This window comes from Phyllopteryx taeniolatus, chromosome 3, assembly GCF_024500385.1.
Source record: "Phyllopteryx taeniolatus isolate TA_2022b chromosome 3, UOR_Ptae_1.2, whole genome shotgun sequence".
Lineage (NCBI taxonomy): Eukaryota > Metazoa > Chordata > Actinopteri > Syngnathiformes > Syngnathidae > Phyllopteryx > Phyllopteryx taeniolatus.
The window spans coordinates 16,652,359-16,667,317 of record NC_084504.1 but is presented as its reverse complement, the minus strand read 5'-3'; the positions used below and the strand labels follow the sequence as shown (position 1 = coordinate 16,667,317).

Genomic DNA, 14,959 nt, shown 5'->3' with positions numbered 1-14,959 from the left:
ATAGTCTTAAAAACACAGATGAAGAAGAGTTTCACAACTCAGTGACTCAGTAAGCTGCAGTAATGCTCGTCGTTTTTCGCAGATGATAAACAGCACATGCCTCTGAGTATTATGTAGTCTGTCTACATAGATTTGTTAGCCTGTGTATGGCATTTTGCATTGTGTGTTACCATTAAGCTAGCGAACATTCAAAGTGATGTCGTCGTTTTAAATACATAACATGTAATTTTCTTTGTTTTATGTTTAGTTAGTAAACTTCAACTGGGAGTGGCACTAAACAGCTTGAAGAATTATTCACTATGTGCCAAACTGCTGTTAGTAAAGTGAATTGAGTTGTGTTACATTCGTTGCCACCATATAGCACTCGTATCCCAAATTTTTGCTTGCACGTCAAGGCGAAATACCTTCCTAGTGATGTGTCATATTTAGAAAAACTCACAAGTAGGACTACTCGTAAGTTAAGGTATCACTGTACCTCGAAAATATGCCCACTGGTGGTTCTGAACAGTATTGGGATGCCATACTTACCAATTGTCACCAATAATGAATTTGGGTTTAAAAAAAAAAAATGTCTGGCCTGATAAAGCTGCTATCTTATGTATAATGGATTGTTTTTTGGTACACACATTTGCATTAGTGTGATCTCTCAGCATTCAAACAATTACAATGACCGCTCTTACTGTGTTATAATTTCAGATCATGTTAAAATAATTATATACCTAATCCCTAGTTTTTAAAATAATTGTCCTGTAACTGTTAAGTCATACAGGATATTATCTCGCATCTTTATGATCGTCTTACTTATGCCATTCAAATGTTTATGACGTTAACTCACAGCATGATGATTCCTGTTGTCCCTACTCCAGACAGCGGTATGTAAGTGTTTGTATCCTGCTTTTGTTTGCAGGTCGGTGAACATGTGGAAGAATATCGCAGGACAGAATGTGCCGGACACATTCCAGCCATCAAACACTTCTTCAAGGTTCAGTAGAGTAAATTGTTCTTAATGTTTAAACATTTGGAAGGTGAACATCAAAAACAATTTAGTAATTTTGTCTGTTACTTTGGGTTTTAAAGGCCTGTAAATGCACCAAACTGTGCTCGTTTCCACCAAATTCACTTCAAGGAGAGACATTTCTTCAGGCTTTGTACTCTATATTTACACATTCAAGTTGACTGGGTATTGTTTTGTGAGTTTCCTGTGTTCACTCCACTTCCTGTCCTAATTCTGTGGTGGTGGTATGTGGCCACCACTGATACCAGGAGAAGATTTAGGCTAGCCTTGGTGTTAAAATATTTATTGTTTCTCCTCCTCACCGAGGCCAGTGGTGACAGGATGGAGAGGAACAAGAGAGGAAGTGCTCTCATGAGGGAGGTCCATCAGAGGGGACCAGTCCGATAGTTGCTAGAGCAGAGCATCTCCTCTGTATCCGTGTGTCGTGATCACTGTTTGTATAGTAGTGAAGGCAACTGACCCCAAGGTTTATGAGTTTCCATATAAAGGCATCACCAAGTCGACTCTGTGGAATGTTTGTTGTTGTTTTTGTCAAGTCTGGACCATTGTAAGTCACCGTCTGAGTTGCCCAAACTTCTTTTGTGTGAAGTGTGTGCTTGTATGTGTGTGCGTTTGTATATTTGTCTGTGTGCGTGTGGAAGACTGACACAAATGATTTCGAATTGTGGTCATACATAAAGTATTTCGCTCATTTTCATTTGATTTTCATTTTTTGGAATTATAACTTCTAACCTTTTCCCACACATTATATCACTACTAATGCATACACAGATTCTGTTCCAGGATGCTGGTCAACCTCCTTTTTTAAAACAATGTTTCCCATAGGAAATAATGGAAATACAACTAATCAAATCTAGGCTCAAAATTTGGCCATCATAAAACCTTTGTTACCTGTACAGGCAATGTTGTAAGTAACATTTGTTATGACATGTTATACAAGTGTAAAATAAGTTAAATGCCGCTAAACCTTTGACAATGTCTGTGGTCATGTCAAAAACATATTGGGACATTTTGAGACATCTTCCTGTGCAAGACTCGAAATAAAAAACATTCTTTGAGGAGCAGTTTTGTAATTTCGACGAGCCATTTTTTGCAGGTTACGGGTAATCGCACAGGGATCGCAATAGAGTATTTGGATAAACTATTTGCTTGGTTAAAGAGTAATTATGAATACAAATGAGAAAACAAGACATTTGACTAAACGTACAAGTAATTGGTTTCCTTCTTTATATAATAATTTTTTCCCCTAAAATTCACATTCTGCATAATAGATAAGGCATTATTTAAATAAAGCATTCATAGCCTTTGTGCACATTTGCTTAAGCAGCTAGAGCATTTTAGCGTCTTTGTGACATACAGTATTAATACATTCGGTTCATAGCTCATTGGATCTCATGGCAAGTTTTCGGAAGTTTTCAATTTGTTCTAGCTAAAATGCCCAACCATTGAGAGAAAAATATTTCTTTCATCTGACTTCACAAAAACCCTCTGTTCGGGTACATGATTAATTTTACTCTTGTTCCTCGCTGGCCACATTTGCCACGTTTTTCACTAGGCCTGTCACGATAACACAAATTTTAAGACGATATATGTTCCTAAAAAATACCTCTATAAACGATATGTTTTTTTGGTTTTTTTTTATGACTCTGAAATCATGAAAAATAAGGCCTTCCCTGGCGCTGTAAGACTGTGTGGTTGGTCCACTGAAGATGTGCCCTTCAGCTGTCAATCAAATATACGTTCACTAAGCGCTAACTCGTTAGCTCGTGGGCTAGCGAACATAATAAACAGTTAACTTCCCCGTGTGTGTGTTAATTAGGGACTATACACACAACAACTCCGAGCAAGGTGCTGACGTTTCATACGACATCGCCGCGGTGGAGCAAGCTATTTAGCTCTTAGCACATTAGCTTGCGGGCTAGCAAACACAATGAACAGTTCAATTTCCCTTAAGTGTGTGTTGTGTGCTACGTGCTGCACATGGAGCAAGGCTGTGGAATATTGGACAGAGCCAACACCAGTACGGCGATGTTCCACGAGAGCACTAGCGGCTAATGGCACAGTCTTCCCAGCCACTGCTCATTGTGTGAGCCGCCGGCTTACCATAACAGTCTCTGCGGTAAACCTATGATTCGCAGTTCTGCTTTTGTGTTTTTTGAGGCACAAAACGCAAAAACCGCAAACTGCGATGCGAGGCCGCTTAATTCGAACATTGCTGTGTATATTCAACTTCCCTTCTCATGTTCTTCTCTCAACATATTTTGTTGAGGCTGTTCCTTCTGTGAAAAAAACAACAACAACTGAGCTCTCGTGGGGTACTCTTGAGGTTTTATGCAATATACTGACGTTTCATTCAATGTATGCCTCGAATGAGTGATTCTCAGTGTGGTACAAGTACCACTAGTGGTACACAAAAGAGTCACTGAATTAAATAAAAATAAAATATACTTTTAAAAAATAAAATACAATCAAACACATGAAAATGAAGCTTATAGTTATACAAACAGCCTGTTTAAAAAAAAAAAATCCAGCACAGTGTATTTTTTTACCTTTCACATAGAGTACATTTTATGAGTACAGCTCAGTTTTATTTAACTTTTAAGTGTATTTGCATTTAATTTTAAAGATCTGTCTGTTTAGAATATTTAAGTAAAATATCTATTCAACTTTTGTGTGCTATACATTTTAATTGAACCATTATTTGAGTAGCTTTTTAATTTCCTATATTCAAGAACACTATTAATGTCCAAACTGCATAATGTTACAGTGGCTTACATAAATAAACATATAGTACCTTATAGGAATAAAACCTGTGTTTTTTTTTTTTAATCAATCCTTAGGCTTACTACGTTACTATATTTTAATGTTGGTCGTTGTGGTGGTACTTGGAGAGGAAAGTCGTTTTTAAGGTGGTATTAGGTGTAAAACGTTGGAGACCCATTGCCCTAAATCCGTGATTCTCCAACCTTTTACACAAAGTATCACGTAAAAAGCTCTCAAAGTACCACCATTGTTACCATTATTAGCAGCACAGTTGGCCCAAGTGTTCATCAAAAACGAGACAGAGGTTTTAGACAGTATATTTACTATTATTGTAAGCTACTGTGAAATTATGCAGTCTAAACATTAATACTCCGCTTAAATATAAGAAAAAAACTGTACTTAAATGATGATTCAATTAAAATGTATTAGACATAAAAGTTAAAAATTGTACCTAAAAAACAGTTCGCAAAATTTCTAAAGTACAACTGAACTGTCGTTTACGCTTCATTCCATCGCAATTCTATCTTTCTTTCCATCTTTTCTTTCTTTGGATACTGCGTGTCTCAGCTAGCCGATGCGGGAGTTGTGTCAAAGCGAGTCCTGGGTGTGTTCCATATTTTGCTCCATTGAAAGCTAACATGTGAATAGGGTGCAGATGTTTCCATTGTTGCACGTTTCAACTCAAATAACAGACACAATCCAAGCACAAGGGTTGCGATGAGAAGGTAGATACAAAAAGGCTAAAGAAACAGAAAATGAGTGCATGGGACGAGTGCAGTGTTTTTGTAACATTTGTCTTTGACTTCATTATACCCACATTATAGCAGCTTGGCATGAGGCCACAGGTTTATAAGGTGGAACAGGAGATTTTCTACTCAACAAAGAACAGTGCATTTATTGTAAATAAGGAAGCCGGAAGTGCTTTCAGTAGTTAGCTTAAGTGTCCTTTATTGCTTGTTTGGAGCTTTAATTGGAGAACTCTTGTGTTTTTATTATTTATTGTTAGTTAGGTGGTTGGTCTGTGGCATGATAAACTACTTGGATGGTTTTCATGTGGTGGCTCACAGGACAAGAAACAACTTTGACTGTTTGAGATTTTTTTGTAAATATTTGTTAATTTTGTGGAAATATTCAGTACAATCTGTACCATTACGAACATCCAAGTGTCATATAAAGTAATCAGTGAGTATTTATGTACTGTATGGCCATCCATCTCCTTTCTATAGTGCTTGTCTTCATTAGGATGGTGAGCTTGGGCAAGAGGCGGGGTGCCCCCTGGACTGGTTGCCAGCCAATCACAGAGCACACAGGTCAAGCAACCAATCACAGTCACATTAACACCGGTGGGCGTTTTAGAGTCTTCAGCTAACCTAACGTATGTTTTTGGAATGTGGGAGGAAGCCAAAGTACCAAGCTGAAATTCGAACCCCCAATCCTCAGAACTGTGAGGCAGATGTGCTAACCACTATTTCCCTGTCCTGCCTTATATGTGGATATTTCATAATTTAAATAAGTACATTTGCATATTTATACCTCCCTAAAGTGGACCCTTGCTGACGACAGATACACATCAGTCACATGCCCAATAGACAATGTAGACTAAAGTATTCGGACACCTGACAATTCTTGGAAGCATACTTCTAACATGAATAATAATAATCAAATTGAATTTGGATCTTTATTGTCATAATACAGGGAAAATAAGAAGTCTATCCCAATTTATGATTGTTTAATTAATGATGTTTAATTTGGATTCACAAATGATGTTTGTTTTATCATTATTATATTTGTAATAAGGAAATGGGGTTGGTCCTCACTTTGGCCTAGTGGTTAGTACAGTCAATTTACATTTCTGAGGTTTGGGTTCAAATCTTGACTGTGGGCTTCCTCTGTGTACGTGTTCTCCCCATACTTTTTTCCCCTGGGTATTCCAGCTTCCTCACACTTTCTAAAACATTAGGTTAAGTAAGTATTAAAATTCTTACCTCAGGGGCAATCGACTTAAGCGGTTCCACTGTACTTATCATGAGTGTAAAACCAAGGTGAAATTCATTCCTGAGCAGGGAGATAGCTTCTAGGTGCAGACATCTGTTCTGTTATGTAAAATATGTCAAGCTGCTCTGCGACATACATTTATGTGCATAGTATACCCTTAACACCCATGTAACACCTTTATGCGTCAATGACTCATGCAAACAGAGGTGTGGCCATTGTGAGGAAACATTTGATTTCAAAACTGCTCCATACCAATCATAGTTTTGGCTGTATATTTGTGGTGTTCTTACTGTGATTTTCATGAGTCCCTGCTATCACTCACAGACTTGTCTGTGTATCTTACTGTATTACTTTATTGTACAGTTAGGAGTGGTATGGGTGATATACTGCTCCAATGTGACATTATGGGGTAGATGTTTAGTGCCCTTGTCGCCGACTCAAAGCTGTGATTGTCTTCTCCATCAACAAGCCTGGACTTATTCTAAGTCAACGATTCTCAAAGTGTGGTGCATCGGCTCCCTCTTGTTCAACGCAAAGTCCACTATTCAGTCCAAAGGTACAACTGTCGCTAAAGCAGAGGAAGCCTCATTTCTTTTATCATCTTACATGTAAGCGCAGTGTTAATTTTCTAACTACGCATAATCTTACAGGTATACTTCTTCTTCAATCCAGTAAAGTTATTTCTTGACTTTTCACGTAGAATATAATAGATGCAGTTCAGTTGTATTTAACTTTTTAAGTACTGGATTTTCACGACCATAGGGCGCACCGTATTAAAAGCCGCAGTCTCAGTTACGGGGTCTATTTCTGTACTTAACACATACATAAGGCACACCGTATCGTATTATTGGGCGCAGGGATGGTAAAACATACGCTAGCTTAAAACATACGGTAGCATGCATGCCCGCTAAAACAATGTTTTTAAAAAGGCAGCAGGAGCAAAACTGAGTTCGGTTGTACTTTATTTAAGTATTTAACAATGTACTCACGTTAATTTTTGATCAATACTCATCCACAAATCCATCAAAGTCCTCATCTTCTGTATCTGAAATGAACAGCTGGGCAAGTTCTCCATCAAACACGGCAGGTTCGAGTCAGTCTCGTTGCCGTGCGAAAGCTCGGACAACAGTGCAAGCAGACACGTTTGCCCAAGCATCCACAATTCATTCACAAATTGTGGCGTAACTCACCCGCCGCTGCCTCCTAGCCTTAGTAAAGCTGTGTTCGCCATCTGTCATCCATGGTTCCCACGCCACTCACTTCACTTTGAACGCCCTGTTTACATGGATGTCCAGCGGTTCGTCAAGCCTCCCGGAATGATGGCAAGCCCCGAGTTATTGCACTCAGTCGAATTGTGACTGTAGAGACGCTTCTCCCGGCTGTTCTTTGCTCATTAATCCATTGCTCGAGTTGGTCTTCCAACTCGGGCCACCTCGCCTTGTTTCCGCGTTTTGTTTTTCTTTTTTTTCCGCGGAAACTCAGCTTCGTCTTCTTGACTTGGCAAAGCTTGTTTTCCTGCTTCCTCCACTTGCGAACGATGGATTTGTTGATCTTGAATTCTCTCGCGGCTGCTCGATACCCATGTTCCTCCGTGTAACTGATAGCTTGCAGTTTAAACTGTGATTTGTAAGCGTGTCTCTTCGTAGGTGACATTTTCGGGGGTTCTTAGCCAAACCGATGTTGTTTTGCACAATGCACACCCTGGAAATGCTCCCAGTCAGTCAGGCGGTAAAAAAACAAAAAACAAACAAACAAAAGAAACACCCCGGCGCTATATACCTACGGGGGCGTGGCTTTAGCGTCCTACTTCACGCACCCTTCCCCTGTCCTCAGCCACGTTTGCTTTTCCTCTGTGTGAGCAGCGTGTCGGCAGGAAATGCTAAAAAAAAAAAAAAAATAGTCAAGCGGAGCGCTCATCACACAACAACATTCATAGATGTTGGAACTTGGCCCACACATAAGGTGCGGCGCACACATAAGGCGCGTCGCATTTTGGAGAAAATTCAAGACTTTTAAGTGCGCCCTATGGTCGTGAAAATATGGTACAATACATTTGCTATTCATCTGTAACTCATCCATCCATCCATTTTCTGAGCCGCTTATCCTCACAAGGGTCGCGGGAGTGCTGGAGCCTATCCCAGCTATCTTCGGGCAGGAGGCGGGGTACACCCTGAACTGGTTGCCAGCCAATCGCAAGGCACACATAAACAAACAACCATCCGCACTCACATTCACACCTAGGGGCAATTTAGAGACTTCAATTAACCTACTATGCATGTTTTTGGGATGTGGGAGGAAACCGGAGAGCCCGGAGAAAACCCACGCAGGCACAGGGAGAACATGCAAACTCCATGAGATTGAACCCCGCTCCTGAGAACTGTGAGGCAGACGCTCTAACCAGTCGGCCACCGTGCCCCCTCATCTGTAATTACTTTTTGTTTTCAAACATTTATTTAGGTACAATTTTGATTGAGTTAGGTTGGAATTGAATCATTTAAGTACAGTTTTTTCCCCCCTATATTTAAGTGCATTATTAGCCTTAGTGACGCATTGTGGTGGCAACATCATACTTTAAGGCTGTTTTTCTTCAGCTGGGAGTAGGGCCTGAGTCAATTATGAACAGTTCCAATTACTACACAGTTTTATCACAAAACCTTCCGGCTTCTGCTAGAAAAAACCCAAAAGGCAGGAAAACCCTACTAGAACATCAGAATTTTTGAGGGGATCATTAGAGGCACTTAGGAAGTTGTGTGCCGTTTGATTGTAATTGGTTAATTCTGACAGTCATATTCCCAGTTATAAGAGGGTGTGTACACTTTTGTAACCACTGTGCATATTACAGTGGCTTACAATAATTTAAAATAAATGTTTTGGGAATAAAAGACGCGGCACGGTGGGCGACTGGTTAGCACATTCGCCTCACAGTTATGAGGACCCGGGTTCAAATCCGGCATCGGCTGTGCATGTTCTCCCCGTGCCTGCGTGGGTTTTCTCCGGGTTCGCCGGTTTTGTCTCACATCCCAAAAACATGCATGCTAGATTGATCGAAGCCTCTAAATTGTCCGCAAGTATGAATGTGAGTGGGAATGGTTGTCTGTTTATATGTGCCCTGCGATTAGGTGGTGACCAGTTCAGGGTGTACCCCACCCCCTGCTCGCAGTTAGCTGGGATAGGGTCCAGCAGACCCGCGATCCTAGTGAGGAGAAGCGGTGTAGGAAATGGATGGATGGGAATAAAAAAAACTAATTTTTTATTAAAGCTATAATCCACTATTTCTGCCACCACCTAACGCTGGAATTCAGCATTACAACAAATCCTTCGTCGCTTCGATATCACGTAGGCTAAGTGTTTCTTCGGCCTCATTCCAACCCCACATGCTTTCTCTTTTCTCTATGGCTCTCAGACGACCTCTGCGCGCTGTCCATATACTGTACGGGCCTGCCCTTAGGTAAAATATGACATTTCCGTCATGTCATTTTAGAGTGCCAATAAGTAATACAGCGCGGAATGTATAGGATAGTCACTAAATATAAAAAAATAAATATTGAAAAATATACCAAGGTGTGTCAGAAGCTGATAGGCTTAATCAGCATTCTGTCATCTACTCTACTCTTGTAATGTTTTTTTTGTTGTTTTTTTAACAAAAAATAGTTGTGGGTTATAGCTTTAAGGCTAGGCCTTTCAAGCTACTGTGTTTTAACATTGTCATGATGGTGTTACTTGGAGAGCTAATAATTTCTGGAGGTGGTACTTGGTGTAAAAAGTTTGAGAACTCTAGGTGGACGTTATCTGCAGTTTTTTTTAAACACCAGCAAACAGAAACAAGAGTTCATTCCTTAATGAGCTTTTGATATTTTTCCATTGCTCCCTCTACTGTCTGTACACATTCACATTCTGACACTGGCAACCAAGTTAGACTTTATTTTCCCTCTCCCACCATCCTTAGTTGCACAACAGTTTGGCTCCGAGTTTGCATAACTTCAGATCCATCCAAGTGAAAACCACCAGAGGCCCCTTTTTATGCGCTTGTGTTATGGGACTATGGTGTTCGTGCATGAGCACCTATGCTATGTAACATTATATTCACGTTTGTCATACCCTAATTGCTGTCCTCCATTCTCACATGTAGGAGGCGCACGCCTTCATTAGTGCGCACAAAGCAGATGACGTGACAGAGGAGAAAATAAGAGCTGAGCTCAGCAAGAACCAAGCCCATCCTCAGTGGACCAAGAAGAGCTCCAGGTTCTCAGAAAGGGAGGACATAGTTGTGAGTAGCTGGCGACCTTCCTCGTGACCACTAGATGGGGGCAGAGACTTACTTTGTAAATGATTTGTATGACGGTCGGGTGTTAGCGTCTTGATTTATCAGACACAATATGCTTTGGGAAGTTTATATGTATAGATGCATCTGAATAAATTTGAATATCATGGAAAACATGTTATATTATCCATATCAAAGATTAATTAAACACAGGAAATACTTAAAAAGGCCATTCCTACCTAGTTTCTATATTAAAAATAATTTGGATTGTTTCATGTGTAATATTCTAATTTCATGAGGTGGCAAATGTTTAGGTAGCACCTAAAATACACGATAACCGTCACAGGTGAACTTAATTTGACTCTTTTTCGCTAAACCCTTGAATGCACATGACCAACTGTTCAATGTTTCAGTACCTTTTGCACAGCTTGCTGTTCTCTGAGAAGGAGCTGAATGGAAAAATTCACAACTGGTGTTTGATCCATGAATTGACCAATTATACATTTCCAAGAAGGTCCACTTGTTTGCCTTTCTGTGACTCTTCCAGTCTCTCTGTAGCTCAGTTGCAACCTGCTGGTGACAGTTTAAGCACAGAGGCCACTTCCCTCTGAAAGCATCCTTTTCAAAACCACACAATGGTTCTGTACTCTTGATCAATTGTTAGGTGTAGTCTTGGTCTCATGATATCAAAATGTAAACAGCATGAGGAAAAGGACCAATTCTAGTTGAACCAGGAGCTTTATTGGTCGACTGATGAATTAGATAGATGTTTAACTACTATTATGAATCAAAACTGAGCACCATTATTTTTATAAAGGAAGACTGTTTGATACAGCTCTTGTATTGGATCTCATTATGTTGTGCTGATGCACTGTACCTAATGACATGGCAGGTAGGTGTTACATTTAATCGAAAAATGTTATTTTTACTCCGAAGGGTACAAACTACAGGAAGACCAATGCTGCAATGGAGATGAGACTTATCAACAGAGACTCCTTTTGGGCACGTGCAGAGGTATTTTAATAGAGGCTTTTCTCATATTACTTTCTTGACTTAGCCATGGTGTAATGCATGGATGCACCGTCACATTAGCAGTACTCACAGTTTTCTTCATTTTGTCAGCGAGAAGAAGAACTGAGGAAGGAAGAGGAGAGGAGACGAGCTGTTGATGAGAGACGGCGGCTCGAAAGAGAACGCGTTTTAAAGGAACGGAAGGAATCAGAAGAGCGAGATCGAAAAATGAATGAGAAACTGCAGATGATAGAGGAGCAAAGGTGAAAACAAGGCCCCTCGCCTCGCTTTGCAAGCACTGAGTGGATGTGTGTTGTCTTGTTTATGTGGCAGGTGTGTGATTGTGTACACTTCAAATGTCCAATTGTTTTTCACTCATTTTTACTGTCTTGCAGACAAAAGCAGGCAGAACAACAGGAAGAGCTGCGCAGAAAGGAAAAATTTAGATGGGTGGGTGACATGTTTTCTCGTCCATCCATTTTCTGTAGTGCTTGTCCTCATTAGGGTCACAGGTGAGCGGAAACCTATCCCAGCTGACTTTGGGCAAGCGGCAGGGTACACCCTGCACTGGTCGCCAGCCAAATGCATTGTCTCAACAAAGAAAAAAAGTGTAAATACATGTAATCCTTTTTTGTTAGTGGTTTATGTAAGCTGTTTTGGAGGATCTACATACATATTATTATAAGAAAAGTGCTTTCAATTTCCACTTCTGTATTCCTTCAGTAATTTACTTTTTAATACAAATGTAGGTTGTCCTCAGTTTACGATGGTCCCGACATATCAGGGTTATGAACAGCATGCGGCGTAATAATACGTGGTCACGCGACAAAAGAAGGCACGCTCAGTTACCACTGTACTTGCTGTTTTTCATTTCATTGTTTTTTTAAAATTTCTATTTACGACCAAGAGGTATTTTTCATACAAATATTTACAGTTATTATTGGCATTACAACTGTCTTATTTTAGGTTAATGATGGAATAACCTATGGTATACAGTTTTGTGTTGAGATAGGAATTTAATTTGTTCCGTGACGACGGTCGTAACTCAAAACAAATATATATATATTTAAGTATCTCAAATAATCTTTCACCATTGAAATGAATGGAAATGCCAGTAGTCCATTTTAGCCTCCCCCCCAAAAAAAATTGTAATGTCTTCTTAATACAAAAAAATAGCACTCTATTATCCATCCATCCATTTTCTGAGCCGCTTATCCTCACTAGGGTCGTGGGTGAGCTGGCGCCTCAGCTGACATGAGGTGAGAGGCGCGGTACACCCTGAACTGGTCACCAGCCAATCGCAGAGCAGACATAGACAAATATCCATTCGTACTCACATCCACACCGATGGACAATTTAGAGTCTTCAATTAACCTACCGTGCATGTTTTTGTAATGTGGGAGGAAACTGGAGTACCTGGAGAAAACCCACGGTGGCACGGGGACATGCAACATGCAAACTCCACACGGGCGAGGCCAGATTGGAACCCTGGTCCTTAGAACTGTTCTAACAAGGCATCTACCGTGCTGCCCGCCCTCTATAATATTGTAAAAAGAAGGGAAAGAATAAAAGAGAATAAACAAAACATGCCATATTTTCTTTGCTTCAATTCAATGGACATTGTGCTGTTCCTTCTGGTGGGCAGTATAATAAAGACATACAGATATACAGTACATGGAGACGGTAACAATTCCTCAGTAAGCCGCAGTAATATTATATTGTCTGTTTATATGTATATGTTTATATTGTCTGTTTATATATCTTTACAGACGATAAAGAATATATGCCTGTGAGTATTATAATACTATCTGTCGATATGCGTTTCTTCGCCATATGTTTATCCATCCATCCATTTTCTGAGCCGCTTCTCCTCACTAGGGTCGCAGGCGTGCTGGAGCCTATCCCAGCTATCATCGGGCAGGAGGCGGGGTACACCCTGAACTGGTTGCCAGTCAATCTTAGGGCACATACAAACAAACAACCATTCGCACATACAAACAAACAACCATTCGCACTCACATTCACACCTACGGGCAATTTAGAGTCTCCAATTCATGCATATTTTTGGGATGTGGGAGGAAACCGGAGTGCCCGAAGAAAACCCACGCAGGCACGGGGAGAACACGCAAACTCCACACAGGCGGGGCCAGGTATTGAACCCCGGTCCTCAGAACTGTGAGGCTGACGCTCTAACCAGTCTTCCACCGTGCCGCGCCATTTGTTTATGCCAATGATAAAACCCAAAAGTCAGAACACGCTGTAGTAGTGGAACTTTAGTGTAAAGTGAGGATCCGTTGTACATAAACCAAATTGTTTAAATGTCTCAGGAGCAACAGCAGAGAGAGCATGAGGATGACATGAGGGCTCATCTGAGAAGGAGTGAGTCCATAGAGAAGGCTGCTGTAAGTCAAGAATGAATCATTTGGCAGCGACATATTAATTGGTAAATGTTGGCTATCAGTGACATCTATGCATTTGTAGGAGGCAGCAGTGTTAGTGTCCCAACGCTCCATGAACCCTCGGGAGTTCTTCAGGCAGCTGTCGTCATCGTCATCACGAAGTCCAACCAGCCCTGGATCTTCACGTGCTGGTTTGTATACACCAATCATTGACTCTATTCAGGCTTAGATGTATTGACTGAAAAGTCTAGTTTGAGCAAAAGGTGCTATGACATGGGTCTACAATATTTTATCTTCTGTGAGCAACTTTTACACAGCAAACGTATTAGGAGAAGTAGTCATGTTTAGTACCATTTATCAACATTACTAATTTTTATAGCACAATAATGATAGGCTTCTTTTGCTTATAACACGCATAAAAAATGGTAATAAAGGGTTCATGATGTGCAAAATAATTCACCAAAATTGTATCAATTGATGCAATTTCATACAACTGTAGCGCATTTTAAAACTTCAATGAATGAAACCTCCATGTATAATACAGTATATGCTTTATCCTGTATCCAATTTGTAAACATCAACATAGCGGACAGAATGTCTGTCTTATTTTTAAGATCCCCGTATGATGATTAGCTTTTTCATGATCCCGCCATCGGTGAAGGAGTTTTCGTACTTGGTCAGGATGTGTTTGACTTTAAATGATGCGTCCGTTGATGCTCTGTCTTTGTCGGTTTAATTCACAAGAGACTGTTGTTTTTGACAAGTAGTTTACAGCTTATTTACCTTCTCTTTATGGGAAAGACCCGGGAGAAAGTGCTGTGGACTTTGGTGAAATGCTGTTCCACATCTGTTTTTTGTAAATACTACATTTTTTTTGCCTCTTATGGGCGAAACTGCACTCTGCTACTGCCATTGTTGTTAGCCTAGCCGGCTAACCTCCAGGCACCTGGTCAGCCAAGTCAGAGAGCGTGTCTGTGTCGATTCTCAGTCATCCAGGTCATGGTTCTCCTCAAAGGTTGAATCGAGGCGGCTCCCCTTGTTTGTTGAAGATGTTTCACCTTTAATCCAAAAGGCTTCTTCAGTTCTAAATTTTTAAGTGTGGAGTCTACTGTCTCTAGTAGATAGTCAGAGAGTGGTTGGGCCTGTTTTCCTCCTTCATTGATAGACAGACAGCTAGTCGAAAAATACAGCTCTAAACAGGGCAAGATTTTACCAAGTGAAAAATCAAATGCATGTTATTGTATTTTCCTTGTTCCTGCTGGAAAGTGTCTGGCAAGTGACTCGTTGGATTACGTCACAGTCGCAGTAACGGAACTCCGTCATGAACCAAGGACCCCATGTAGTACTTGAAATTAGAATTAGAATTAAATAAAGCCCTCAAAGGATGCTTCGGCGCTTTAACAGTTCCTACTCTGCATGGCACAGCTTTACCTTAGCCTGGCCAACTACCAAACAGAGGTCCCTCATGCTCCTAATGTTGTTTGTTAGCGTGTCCCATTCAGACAGATACAGTAC

At 40.5% G+C, this 14,959-nt stretch overlaps 1 protein-coding gene across 3 annotated transcripts in view; it reads left to right on the top strand.

Moving 5' to 3' along the window:
• si:dkey-40c11.2 (drebrin-like protein A) overlaps positions 1 to 14,959 on the top strand; it is a 51,821-nt gene that overhangs the window by 30,177 nt on the left and 6,685 nt on the right. For all 3 annotated transcript variants that reach the window (XM_061767202.1, XM_061767204.1, XM_061767203.1), the window contains 7 exons: positions 908 to 982; positions 9,903 to 10,040; positions 10,971 to 11,048; positions 11,157 to 11,308; positions 11,441 to 11,495; positions 13,373 to 13,447; positions 13,527 to 13,635. In XM_061767202.1, coding sequence (XP_061623186.1) covers positions 908 to 982; positions 9,903 to 10,040; positions 10,971 to 11,048; positions 11,157 to 11,308; positions 11,441 to 11,495; positions 13,373 to 13,447; positions 13,527 to 13,635 — 682 coding nt within the window. The remainder of the gene's footprint in view (positions 1 to 907; positions 983 to 9,902; positions 10,041 to 10,970; positions 11,049 to 11,156; positions 11,309 to 11,440; positions 11,496 to 13,372; positions 13,448 to 13,526; positions 13,636 to 14,959) is intronic.